The 14,753-nt window shown below is 39.5% G+C and overlaps 1 protein-coding gene across 9 annotated transcripts in view; it reads left to right on the top strand.

Annotated features, from left to right (window-relative positions):
* fam184ab (family with sequence similarity 184 member Ab) overlaps positions 1-14,753 on the top strand; it is a 179,289-nt gene that overhangs the window by 80,386 nt on the left and 84,150 nt on the right. For 5 of the 9 annotated variants that reach the window (XM_074614722.1, XM_074614731.1, XM_074614726.1 and 2 more), the window contains 2 exons: positions 11,614-11,748; positions 14,032-14,190. In XM_074614722.1, the coding sequence (XP_074470823.1) occupies positions 11,614-11,748; positions 14,032-14,190 (294 nt within the window). Of the gene's footprint in view, positions 1-10,235; positions 10,303-11,613; positions 11,749-14,031; positions 14,191-14,753 lie in introns of all 9 variants that reach the window. The other 4 variants (XM_074614727.1, XM_074614725.1, XM_074614729.1 and 1 more) reach the window with 2 other exon arrangements.

Below are 14,753 nucleotides of genomic sequence, written 5' to 3'. Positions count from 1 at the left end.
TCGCTTGCCAGATGTTGATGTCACAATGTCTGATTGTATTGGGGCAATCACGCTGGACACTTTCTTGGAAGTGAGAAGCACTTTAACAAATTGTTTTTGGTAGGGTAAAGCATTTGTTGTCCATTTTTTTGCACCCTGGATGTCTCACATGATTGATTTTTTTCTTGTACTTTTGGGAAAATGTCCTCACCTGAGCGTCCACTTTGCAAAAAAACACCAAAACAAATGACTACATCTTTTACTTGGAATAATGTAAGGCGGTGCTCTTCTTGTTTCTGATGCTCTTATGTTGTGGTGTGAGTTAACTTACAATTTAGGCGCTGTATTACAGAAACTTCTTAATTTGCCTATCTTAACTGGTAACCAAAGTAATAAGGGTCAGGACCTGATTTAGGAATAAAAGCATGCAGACATGCCCACTTTATGATAATCCCATGCCGTTTTGGGCAAGTCATAGTCAAGTCAGCACACTGACACACTGACAGCTGTTGTTGCCTGTTGGGCTGCAGTTTGCCATGTTATGATTTGAGCATATTTTTCATGCTAAATGCAGTACCTGTGAGGGTTTCTAGATAATATTTGTCATTGTTTTGTGTTGTTAATTGATTTCTATAATAATAAATAAATACATACATTCGCATAAAGCAAGCATATTTGCCCACTCCCATGTTGATAAGAGTATTAAATACTTGACAAATCTCCCTTTACGGTACATTTTGAACAGATAAAAAACGTGTGATTAATTTGCAATTAATCGTGATTAACTATCGACAATCATGCGATTAATCGAGATTAATTATTTTAATGGATTGACAGCCTTAAAATATTCACATGGAGTAGTCAAAGACCAAAGCCGATCCGCTGATCACAAATCCTGCTTTTAATTAATGCCAAACTTTGCGTTTTACTCGTCGGCTCAACCCCACCTCAATTGCACCGCCACTTACACCGCCACGGAACATCCCATAATTAGCTGACGGATTAAGGTGCACCTTACAGTTTAGCAGATCACAGCCACACATTATAATTAAAGTAATTAGGCCTCCTATCTGTCTCTCCGTGCTTCGTTAAATTCACTCCCAGTAAATGCATAATATTGAGGCTGTGGAAATGAGATGGCAGTCTGCCTCCGTGTGCATTTTTTATTTAAAAGTATGAAACTTTGAGATGGTGGTGGGGGAAGGTGCGACGGTGATGCAGCACATTACAGATGGGAGGACGAGCGGATACCAATATTGGTTTTAATCTGCAAATTGCTGATGTTTCTTCCCTCTAAAAAGGTTATTTGTCATGGTGCTGCCAAAAAGTGTGCACAAATAATACATATAAATTGTAAAGCAATCAGTCAAGTTCCATCTTCTCCGTTCCATGTGTGCTGGATGAAAACTATTACTACCAAGGCCAGTATTGTCAAATAATGTCAAATCCACATATGATTTTAAGCCTTTAGAATACAAAAAGATGAGAAAGGACTGAAGATATTGGAGCTACACGAATAAAAGACACAGACTTTGGTGACGGGATAAACATGAAAAGTACGACCATAAAGGGAGAGTAAACACAACACATGGGTCTTGTGAAAGAACAGACAGAGATAAGTCATTTTAATACACATCTAGAGTTCTTGTAAAATTACCTGATTTACAACTGGTTGGAGTCCAGTTTATGCTTTTATGATATCTTGGTAACATCCATCCTTATCTGCCTCTAGACCTTGTTTTCAACAAAAAATATGTAGTTTGTGCCACAGGATAGAACAAAGAATAAGAATCCATTAAATCAGATATTTCTGTTTCCACATTCATCCCTACTCAAAATTAGAAATTACATTTCCAATTAGAGAATGATTAAATGCTAATGAGCGTAAGAAGGTAATGATAATTAGCTGCTAATGTACCTCACTGCAGCTCAGGAGGTCTGTTGCTCTCACGTCTCATCACATTGTTCAGCCAAGTGCTGTAGTATTCAAAAACCATTCTAGTGATCAGACATTAAGTCAAAGCACCACCAGGATGTGGACAGATCTGATCACTGTCTGCTTTCGTCACTGAAAAATCATATCTTTCTTCAGTCAGGAACATCTCTTCTACATTCCTGAGATTGTAGCTTTAACTCCAGTGGGTGAATGAAGGGTTAATCGAGAGACAACGGAGAGAGGAAAAAGAGAGAATCCACGTCTGGCTTCCCATCAACAGAACAATAATTTGGTATGCAGCCGTAATGATGAAGCTAATTGATCGCTAAACCAGTTTTCCACTAACCACCCTCTGCCAGCAGCCCCTTTTCTCCAACAGGGTCCTGCCAGTGAAATGACACGTCAATAGTTGTTGCAGCAATTAAATGCAGCGTCTCCCCGTTGCCCTTCTTTCACGCCGTTAACGATTTCATCCCCAAGAGAGCAGAAATCAATACACTGCTAACAAAACACACTGGTTCATATCTGCAAGGCTTTTCTTTTGAAATCAGGGCTTCTCTTTGCTCTCCAACTTGTTATGGAAATGTGAAATTATTATTTTTATTTTTTAATGTACTTCATGTCAGTGTATGTTGAAGACTGGCTGCGGGAATGTCTGATTTTTTATTTTTTTTTCACTTCCTGATCTCTCTTGGAAAAACAATAAAGGAATAGTTTGACATTTTTGGGAAAGACAGAATAACAGAATAGTAACAGAATCCACCAGCCAGCCCCTCTCAATCTCAGGGATTAACATGTCATATCTTGTTTGTTCAATCCGTACAAAAACAAAAGTGTAAAAATGTCAATTTCACATTTTTACGTGGGGTTGTGTGCTGGATTATTTCTTGGCTGGGACCAGCTACTTCCTGGAGTCTCCACTGGTTGCCTGGGAACTAGAAGCTGACATTTCTTCGGGAATCCCACAGGTCACGGTATTCCTGACACTTTTACTATTCATCACGTGACTGGGACAGGACAGGAAAAGAAGTCAATGGGAGTGGGTGGGACGGGAATCATAATAACAATAAGTCCGTTTTAAATACAGTTCTAATATGAATAAACATTATTTTCTTTATTTTGAACAAAAATGGTAACAGTTCTGTTGTCTTTTTTATTCTTTTTTTTATTGTCTCCTGTCTGCTCTGGTGGCTGGTTGGTTTATAGCCAGCCACCTGACCAGTGCGTGACGTGTTTGACGATGCACGGTGTGTGCAGCCACCAGAATTCAAATGCAAAAATGGAGTTGGAGTCGGCGGGGAAGATAGCATAATCTACTGAAAAACACAGGAACGGGATAGGGTGGGAGTCATTCTTTGAGGATTGGGATGGGACAAGAATGAAAGTCCACCTCCAACTCCCGTGTCACCCTGACAAGTGCTCGGATCAAAGAGCCTGTTATTTTTACACTTCAGTTTTTGTACAGATTAAACAAACCAGATATAACATGTTAATTAAAGAGCTTTCAGACGTGCTGGTAAGCGGATTTTGTTACTGATGGACAAAGCAAGCTGTTTGCCTCTGTTTCTAGCCCTTATGCTAAGCTACTAGAAGATAACCAGCTGCTGGCTGTTGTCTTATAATTAAAGAACGAGAGTGGTTTCGATCTTCTCGTGTCTTTGTTATATAGTGTGAGGTGGCAGCCATTCTTCTGTCTGCTGTGTGCTTCCATCAGCACTCAGTACATTCTTCATCACTCTGTTATTTCTCCTTTTCTGTGCCGACACCCACTGCACTCCCAAGACAAAGCTCCACTGCCACAGGGTGGAAAATGACTACCGGCTAGTGTTGAGGGGGTGAAATGGTCGTCATTAGACATCGACATTATCATCAAAGTCTCATCAGGCGGACAGAGAGACTTGAGCTGAGAGATGAGTGAGGTGTGTGTGTGTTCAGGCCTGTGAGAGTGAAATAAGAGGAGATTGCTGCCAGTCAGAGTTCGTTAGGAGTCATTAGATCCTTTGAGGTTGTTCAGTCTTGTTTCTGCAGAGAACCAGCATCTTTTCATCTTTTATTTATGTCTTTTGATCCTGAGTAAAGCCAATGACGCCAGTCTAGAGGAACATTCGGTGCCTGCTGTCACTTTTGCATTCAGCTGAAGTTTGTTTCTTTGGTCTGCAGGTTGGTTCATCATACACTTTCGTGGGTCCCTTTGTTGCAAATTAGCTTTGTTAATGGACTTCATTTTGGTAGCTTTCATCCCGTCAGTTCAAAGACTTTGGCAGCACATTGGAGTCTAATCAAACCCCTTTTAATTTAGTGTAACTTTTAGCAAAGATTAATGGACTTTTGTTTATTTTCTCTGCTGGTGTTCATATCTCTTACTTCATGGAATACTCTGGTTTGCTTTCATCCCCAACTGTTGTTAAAGTTTCTCAAGGCACGAGGCTCTGCTGGATATCAGAAGTCAATAATATTTTCATAAATGCTTGTTTTTTTTATGTTGCATTTTGTAGTGGCTCTGAATTGCAGTCCCACTGCTAACAAACTACTCCACTGCTCCCGTCGGCAGAGGACGAGGCTTGTATTTCATATCTTTAGTGCAGTTATTCTGAACTAAAGGAACAAATACTCCAGATTGTGAGTAAATCACAACACCTACAACTTAACCCTCAGAGAGACAGAGCTACAGTGTGAATCTCCTTTTTCTCCTGGCTTTGGAAAGGTAGCAATAAATCAGAAAAATACAAAACCACAGAGACGTATCTTGTGAAAATATTGACCGTGTCGGGGTATGTGAGGTGATGCTGGCAGTGGGCAAAAATAACAACAACAACAACAAGAAGAGTCTAAAAATAAGGCTCATAAGTAATTTAGGGTGACAAAATTTGAGGTTTGAGAGTGTTGGAGAAGTGAAGATGAAGCAGCATGTTATGCTTTGATCACCTCAGATTCTTCTTTTATTACCTAATTAAAAAGTTATGACTTGCCTCCCCTGTCAGACTGCTTCACGCTGCTATTGTTGAAATGTTCTGGAGAGGTTTAGTTTTTCTTCAGATTCAACTTTTAGAGTTTTTTTGGTGGAGCCGTTGATCATTATAGGACCCAATAATATGAATAGATAGGACAAATGTAAGATGTATTCATTCATCTCTAGAGTTTGTATTTTGAGAACTGCAGAAATCTCTCAGGTTCATACTTGTATTTCTGGTTTCTACTATTTCCATTTTAGCACCTGCCCACAAAAAAACTGACATGGTTGTCTTATTTCACGGTTTGTGGGTTGGTAGGCACTCCAGATACCCAAACGTATGTGGACGAGCACTGAAAAAGTGAATTTTTCATGATAGGACTTTAAAAATAAGTGGCTGTGCAGAAACCATCAAAGTAATTTTTTTTTTTTATTCCAGTGTAGCGACATATTCTTTTCATAATTGAATGGAACAGTGTGTAGGATCTAGTGGTATCAGGCGGTGAGGTTGAGATTACAACCAACCAAAGCCTCTCCCGTGTGCCAAGCGTGGAGGAGGACTACGGTGGCGGATGCGAAAACGCGAATGGCCCTCTTTAGAGCCAGATGTTTTTAGAGTAGCGTAGGTCATTTGGAGCAGAGCCAGTGGGAAGTGAGTGGTGATGCAAGAGAGAGAGAGAGTGGCGGCGACGGGAGCAAGTAACATTATCAACTCCGGCCCAAGCAGTTCTGGGCTACTTTAGAAACATAGTGGCCAGCTCCATGAAGAGGACTCGCTCCCTATGTAGATATAAACGTCTCATTCTAAGCTAACGAAAACACAACAATTCTTATTTTCGGGTGATTATACACTAATGAAAACATACTTAATATTATATTCCATTTCTGCCAACAGATCCCCCTAAATATTACACACTGGTCCTTTAAGATCTAGACACTAAAAAGATATAAGAAGCACAATGATTTCTATTGAAAACAGGTTGAAATAGTTGTTTTTCACTTGATATAAGAAAACAAGTTTGCAGTGAGATATGAGAAGCTAATTCAGTTTGGTCTTTATTTCCTAGTTAGACTTCTATTTCTATGTAGATAATGTAGCCGTCTGCGTTTGTGAATATATTCGTAGACATTAACATTTCTTTCGTTTGGTGTATTTTGACATTATAGTTACAGTTTGTTTATTGAACCTGTTTTCTGAAGCTTATTTTGACAAGCAAATGTCAAGAGTGCAATGCAGAATATTCACGATTTGACACTTACAAACGAGTCCTGCATCCAAACAACAAAGAAGAAAGTTTTTAGAGAGAATCACAGAAAGCCAAGAAAGTACAACAGAGGTTAAAAAGTTCATTTTCATAAAAGTGAGCAGAAGTTTTTATTGTTTTTACTTTTTCCAGCTTTTCCAGTGTTTGACAGCAGAGCCGTATATTTCATCCAGCAGCTAGCAGGGCCTCGCGCCTGGTGAAAGTCTTAGTGAGTTTCTCAGCTGTGACTTTCTCCCCAGCTGACGGATGAAAATTTGTGGCATTTCGCTGTCAGCGTATCGATCTGCCTGGTATCACTGTCATTTATGCAAACTCCTCGGAGGACGTGAACCCGATCGACCCGAGGAGATGAGAGGAGGATCACTCTCTCACACTTTCTCCTTCTGTCTCACACTCTCTCTTTCTGTTCTTCCTCACACACTCACACCTCAGAACAATGTACACACACACACGTATACACCAACATGTGCCAACCAGCAAACCACCGTTGTATTCAGTAAAAGGAAGCTGGCATTGCAGCTTCTTTGATTATTCAAAATAAACTACTTAAACAGTGAATACAACATTAATGTTAATCTGAATCACATGAACCTTTCCCAAAAGTCTAAATTGAGATTTAATGAATGAATAAAACTAGCCACTATGGTACAGTAGAATAATAAAGTATAATCAAAACAGGTCACAGTAGTTACTGCATGTAAACAATGAAAGAATAATTAAGATTCTTATCATTCTTATCACATTCTGCCATCTACCCGAGCACTAAACCAAAAGCAACAACCTAAAAATCCACCCATCTTTCATCTGCATGGTAGCATTGGGCTCCCGGTCTGTTCATAATAGGCATCATTGGTTTTATAGCCCGCAACTTTACTGTTTGGGTCAGTCTCACTGCTCTCTTAAACCTCTCTTCCAGCCTCAGCAAGCAGCTCTGATACAACCAGACAAAGTGAGCAACTAGCTGGTGAACATGATGGAGCATTTAGCAGCTTAACAGCCGGATATTTCCCTCAGGAGTTGGTGGAGACAAAGATAAAGGAGAAGGAATATTGGACCGTGGTCATAAGTTGGTAATATGTCGGTGTTGTGTTTGCAACTTGTAAAAAATGAATTCATCTTTAAGGCAAAATTATGGTAAATGGTAAATGGACTAGCACGGGCTATAGGCAGGCTGTTCTCATACACCCTTCGTAGCTATACCTATGAAAAGTAACGCACTATAATTTGTATATATCCCATGAAATGAATTTGTGTGTAATTCACGTAATCGTGTACTAGGACATATCGTAGGGAGGAGGTCGGGGTGGATGGGTGGGTCTGAAAACACCTAAGACCGGTGTTGGTGTCCCGTGTGAAACCAGAAGTCAACATTGATTCATTTGTCACGTAATTTACGTACTTAACTAACGCCACCAAAAGCGATCTATTCCTAAACCTAACTAAGTAGTTTTATTGACTAATCCTTACCGAGTTGATCTTTTCCTAAGCCTAAATAATTTTTTTGCCTAAACCTAAGGAAGTTGTTTCCTGTCAAGACAGAAGTTTATTTTGAAAAGACTATGCATGTAATGAGCGGAAATTGACACGTGTTGGTGGACATTCGTGTGAGCAGTTTTTGCAATTTGGGGTTTGTTTCTTTATTTACAGTGAAGAAATAATGTCATTTTTTCCCATTACAGTAATGCTGGACAAATCTTTATTTTACAAGAAAATCCCTGACAAAATTCAACTTTTCCGGGCCCTATGTGTTTACGTGAACATGAGCAACAATCACAGCAGTTACTTGAGGTATAAAATGAATGTTCATAGCACAATACTGCATGATACAGACATCTAGGGTTGTGACAGTTTGAAGGGTTAAATCATAAGCTGAACTCGCTGTATGAAAGCACACAACACCTCTCGACGGAGATAATTCCGCCTTAAGGCAGGACTTCCTTTAAGCCTGTGCCACTGCCTTAACAAGAGCTTTGTCTGGGAGGAAGCACTGCCCGAGAGGATCAGTTAAGAGTAAGAAAGTCCCCAAACCTGTGTGTATTGTAGTGCTCACAAAGCCCCAGAAGTCAGGATGGGTGACTATTACTATACATACTATATATTATATTTCTTTATTGGGAATTTCCTCCAGAAATGTGTTCTTTAGCATTAAAACCATAGATTATTTACCTATATGTCATTAATATGGTTAAATTCAAATATTGTGAATATTAACTTAAAATATTTGCTGATATCTGCAACCCACTCTAAAATAATATCTACGTTTGGCACGTTGCTGGCTTGATCCAATATCTGTTGATCCCTCATGATGACAATGAAAGACACACACACACATACACACACACACACACACACACTTGTCTCTGCCTCCTTGTCTCTCTGTCCATTTGTCGGGCAAATTAAGCTGATGAGTTCAGATGCGGGTGTATTGGTTCACGAGGCAGTGTAAATGTTTACTTTGATACATGTGTGTGCATATACTGTATGTGTTTGTTATTTTGTTGTGTGTGTGTGTGTGTGTGTGTGCGTATGTGTAACTGCAGACCCCACAGCGTTATGATTAGTGCATTTCATCTGCAGAAGTGTGCCGATGGCTCTCGGGATGTGATGGAGATTTTAGCTCCTCTAACTGTTACGTCTGCTCCATTCACTTCCTAAGCTGATGAGAGACTGAGCTGGCTGAATAATTTAGACTCGTGGAGGAAAAGGATGTTTTATTTTGGAGTAAACTGAATTCTCTCAGCTTTATTTGGCTCCTTGCAGTTTGCCTCTGATCTCGGACGTTTCATTCCTCATTTGAAAAAGCAGACTGAGAGACTTGATACGAGAGATCCAAAATGAAAGGACAGATCGTGAAACTCTGTGGAATAAACTTGTGATTTTAGCCTATTTATAAATAAGACCACTTGAGTTTACTGCTTCCATTTGATCTCAATACATCCCAGTATGTGAATTATTAGCTGTAGTAGCTGCGTAAAGTGTTGGTCTGTCTGTCCACTACTTTTGGTCCAGACTGGAATATTTCCATAACTGTTGGATGGATTTCTATAAAATTGACATTCATGTTCCTCAGAGGATTAATCCTAATGACTTTGGTGATCCTCTGATCTTTCTTCTAGCGCCACCATGAGGTAGATATTTGTGGTTTTGAGTGAAATCAGTGGGCTACTTCCCACGTCTGAAAAGTGAAGCCAATGCTCAAGTGCCTTAAACTTGCATTACTTCTAATAGCCAGCAGGGGGCGACTCCTCTGGTTGCAAAAAGAAGACTGATTGTATACCTGCTAAAGATCAGCATGTTAGCATTGCCATTGTGAGCATGTTAGCACGCTAACAGGCTAAATGAAGCATGTTGAACATGCAGAAAACTGCTACTTTTCCAATGAGAAAGTGAACAGCGACAACAAAAAGTCCAGCCAACTGCTAACAGATAAATCTTGTTTCATAATAATGTGGGTTAAAAATAAGTGATTATATTGAATTGTTGCCCAAAGAAAGTGGAGGAAAATAAACAAATATGGTCTAGATTAAAAATGCGAAGCAAATTAGGCTTGAAGTAAAAGTCAAATAATAAAAAAATTATATAAATGTCAAGATATATTTAATATGCCGCATATGGGGATGATCATGTTCACATTAAGAGGTCAGTAAAAATCAAATGAGGGAATAAGTCCCATGGCTGAGTACCTTTTGATTGTCTTAGTTTCTTCTCTTATTGAGTAAAGCTCTGTAAATCCTTTCATCTCTCAGCGAGGCATGGCCGGGCATAAAAAGTGGACGTCATTGTTTCAAAGAAAGCTTTTTCTCCTTTTTCTCTCCTCATTTGGTCTACACGCTCTTTTCTAATTCTGTTGACGGACTTTGGTCCGGAGTAAACAAAGGCATTCGCACAGTTCAGTGTGCTGAATTATTGACTTGGCTTTTTCAAAGAGGCAACACATAGCTTTATTTCTCATGGCAGGGGGAAAGAAGCATGGGGAAGAGTGTCTCGTGGTTTTTCATGTGGAAATGTAAAACCCCCCCCTCTCTCTCTCTCTCTCTCTCTCTCTTTCTCTTTCTCTCTCTCCCTCTCTCTCTCTGTTTCTCTCCCTCTCTCTCCCTGTGAGCAGGGGATCACTGTGCTGTCAGATTACAGCTCTCTGGATGGCTGCATGTATTTTTGGGATGGATTTAAAGGTCAATCTCATGCACAACAGTTTGGTTGTGTTATTTTTATCCCCAGCAATACGAGGCATCGACCGATCTCTAATTTATTAGTGTGGGGCATCACTGGTGCTTCTCAGCTAATACTGGAAGCATCCAGGAATGCACTGGAAGGTTTTTACTGCATATACTGTATGCAGCTGTGTACCAGCTCATTTACTTGTCAGCTTTGCTCATTTGCAGTGCAATAGCATTATACATAATACGGCAGTAATTTGCATTTCTCTGCCTGCTTTATGTCTTCATTGCATTTGATCTGTAAGCTGATTTGAAAAAAATGTAATAGTGTGACAAATGTTTTTATGGCATTGCCCAACAACAGTGAAATTGTATTACGTCTTTGCACCAATGTAGCCATATGTTAAAGGGTAACTTTGTTATTTTTCAACCTGGACCCTATTTTCCCATTTATTTGTGTCTAAGTGTCTGACAACATTATGGAAAGGACCCTACAGAAATCATCTAAAGATTCAGCCATGACATTTAAAATATTTTAGATAACACTAAGCTACGCTTTCTGTACTCCAACACAACAAACTCTGCCCGGCTGGGCAGTTTCCACCGTGGATGTATTCCACTATTCCACCGTTGTCTTCCGGCATCACGTCACCTCGCCAGATTTCACAACGAGACTTCTCCTTGAGCGAGACTCTTTCCATAATGTCAGACATTTATAATAACAATCTGAGGCTGTCATGGCAAAAACAAGCACTTTTAGTGCACGTAAATGACGGTGCCAGCTTGCCCCAATAGGATTACACTACAGCCTGTGAGCAGCTGCCGCCTACAGCGTTCTCCCTCAATACTGGATAAATCTCGGAAATTGTTGTCGCTTTTAGTCAGTTAGACACAAAAACATTGGAAAATAGGGTCCAGGTTGAAAAATACTGACATTGCCCTTTAAGTACCTTTGAATCATTTTTGGTGTGTTATAGTGCATATTCTAAACTTTGAGTACAGCACCAACCATTGCGCATACGTAAAATTCATTATGATGATTGAGAAGCTTCTCCATCCTACAAAGAATATATTTAACAGTGTTGAACGTTAGCATCAATATCAACCTTCCTTTAATCTTCATATTTCCTTAGTTTACCTCATGCTATGACGTTCTGCTGTTTCATTTGTTGTCTCCACTTTAATTTTTAAACAACACAGCAGTCCATGTCGTTTGAACCGGAGCTACGAGAGGTGCAGTTGGTCTCCCACCAGTTTTAATACTGTAATAACTCCTGATTATGAACATGTCTAAGAGCTAATGGGTTTCTCTCCTCTCCGTTGCAGGTTATCTATGCACTGAACACGAAAAACGACGAGCACGAGGCGGCCATCGCCACTCTGAAGGAGGCCCATGAGGAGGAGGTGCAGCAGATTCTGTCCGAGACCAGAGAGAAGATACTACAGGTCTTTACATTTAATGTAATTAATTAAAAACACTGACTTTTAAATGAAGTTAATGCTCTCTGAGTTATATCATCTGTCCTAAGTTGTTAAGAAATGTCATAAAAATGTATATTCTCTATGTGGATGTACAGTTTAAATGTAAGAACGACACAGGATACCAACTGAAGAGAGAAAGCAGATTTGTGGGTGGAAGCAGTGGTGGAAGAAGTATTCTTAAAACAAGATCTTTTCACTAAAGTAAAAGTAGTTTTACCACAGTGTACAAATACTCTGTTACAATTAAAAGTCCTGTATTCAAAATTTTTTTCGATTAATCTGTCGATTATTTTCGCGATTAATCGTTTAGTTGTTTGGTCTATAAAATGTCAGAAAATGGTGAAAAATGTCAATCAGTTTTTCCCAAAGCCCAAGATGACGTCCTCAGTTGTCTTGTTTTGTCCACAACTCAAAGATATTCAGTTTACTGTCATAGAGGAGTAAAGAAACCAGAAAATATTCACATTTAAGCTGAAATCAGAGAACTTTTCTAAAAAAGATGACTCAAACCTATTAATCCATTATCAAAATAGTTGGCGATTAATTTAATAGTTGTCAACTAATCTATTAATCAATTAATCGTTGCAGCTCTATAAAAGTATTAACATTAAAATTTACTTAATGTACCAAAAGTAAAAGTACTCATTATGCAGAATGGCCCATTTCAGAATAATATATATAGTTGTAATACTATCATTGATATATTAATGTACATATCACTTTAATGATGCAGCTGGTAAAGGTTTAATCTTTAATAATTTATCATATATTTGTTGATCATATTTTGTAGTAATAATCTGAATCTGTAAGGTAACTAAATTGATCAAATAAATGTAGTGGAGTAAAAAGCACAGTATTTGCCTCTGAAATGTACTTTCCACCACTGGGTGTAAATAAACATCGAGTTAAATAAGTAATGCCATGTTAAATCAATAACTGCTTCCTGGGAGGATTAAGTAAATACATTTGACAGAATTTCTTCTTTTAGATTGATTGACAACTCATGAGTTATTAATATGTTTTTCTGGTTAAATAGATGAATTAGTGGAGCAAAGATTTGTGCTCTTTTGGCATGAGTGAGCTTCGATTTGACTATTGATTTAAACAGCCGAGGGGACTCTTTGGAAATGAACTCACTGCGGTCACATTCAGGTCAGGCGGTCAAGATGAGATGGTTTCATTGTGCATCGTACAGCCATCTATAGCTGCTCTAAACTACAATACTTCTCTGTGGTGCAGCTGCTCACTATCACATGACAGCTGTTCCACTGGAGAGCCAGAGAACCGAGATCACATTCAAAACGAACTCATCAATATTTAATCAACTGAATATTCATTATTTAGGTCTATATGTCATCTCTCCTTCCTTATGGGAATTACTTGCTTCACTGACAGCAATGTGAATAAACCCCGAACAGTTGAACACATACTGTATATACAGAGATTTATAGTCTGCCTGGAGGGAAGGTTCAGTGTTGTTTAAATGAAATATGATGAATTGAATTTACCTATTTAATCTTTAAATTTTCACTTTTGTGAATCAAGACCAAATCTAATTTAGGAATCCATGGTGTTTATTTACTGTCGCCAAGGAGACCATTATTATATATTCTGTCCTGTTTGTTACTGTAAACTGTTACTTATGCTGCCTTCAAATGAAAATCGTGAGCTCGTGTTCAACGTGGGAAGTCGTGTACACGATATGCTTGGCGTTCAAGTGGTTAAGTCGTGAGAACGCCGCTGCTAAGCAACGGCAATATTGACGTTACTGTTGGCGTCTAGAAGCTACAGAGGCTAACAAGTGAGTAACATAATGCAGAAAATGCAAAGGCATAATGACAGAGGAAAAAGATTAGTCAGTTGGGAATATCAACATTTTCCTCAGACCTATTATAAAATTACGGAGAAAAACAATATAAGACTAAAATTACAATATATTCACTTATTATGCACCGAAAAATGAACTTCCATGACCTCCGCCATTTCTGACAACGTCAACAAACACATCACAACTCGAAACTTTCCACTTGAAAGATCGAATACCACAAGAGGGGGGTGTTCATATGGACTCTTCTCGTGAGCACGGTAAACACGACCAAATTTGAAGGCACCATTATTTTTTTCTCGAGGATTTGTTTTTCACATTGCACAACATTGAACATTTCAGTCTACATAATCAGTCTCATCCATCCCATGATCGATGATGTGTGTTTCGGTGCGCAATCGGATGCGGATTCCAAATACTATTGTTTAAATCAACAGTACAAGAGCAAAATCAGCGATGAGATGGACCTGAAGAGGCGGATCCAGTCTCTGGAGGAATCCATGGAGCTCCACGATAGGATGAAGAGGCAGGCGCTGGCCGAGTTCGAGAGCTACCGTCAGAGGGTGGAGGACATGCAGCTTTGCACCGAGGCTCAGGTAGACAGAGGAATGATGCAGTATGTGTGTGTGTGTGTGTGTATGTGTGTATGTGTGTGTGGGTGTGATGCTGCAGTAGTCACAGCTGCAGGTAATCAGTACTAATGTCTGTTTCTGTCTCCTGTTGTGAGGCTGGAGAGTCTCTCTTGTCTTTCAGCATCACCACTGTGCGTTTGTCTGGATATTTAACGTGTTGCGTAGTATTAGCAATCTCCTTCCAGCCTGACGACGGATTAGCCTCTGGGGGCAAGGGGTTATATTTTTGGGGATCCGGTGTAGCCGGTGGATATCAGGGCCAAGACTTCTTTTTCCGTGCACCGGTTGTTTACAGTCCGATTAGCAACTTGAGATGTGAGACTGGAGCTGAGAGAGTTGAGAAACGACGTGTACGACCGGATTGTTTCACAAGTAGCCAGTTTACAAGCTCATTTTAAACCAGTAAAAAGCTGAATCATCGTCAGACGATAGCCGGGTGGGTTCAGAGATTGCATTTTAGCCAATGCGTTCCACCTCCCTTTGCTCTCCACACGGACTGTTTACCTGCATTCAACCAAAGCCTGCTT

Source organism: Sebastes fasciatus, chromosome 18, assembly GCF_043250625.1.
Source record: "Sebastes fasciatus isolate fSebFas1 chromosome 18, fSebFas1.pri, whole genome shotgun sequence".
NCBI classification, from domain to species: domain Eukaryota; kingdom Metazoa; phylum Chordata; class Actinopteri; order Perciformes; family Sebastidae; genus Sebastes; species Sebastes fasciatus.
The sequence above is the reverse complement of the archived record's forward strand: the minus strand, read 5'-3'. Positions and strand labels throughout refer to the sequence as shown.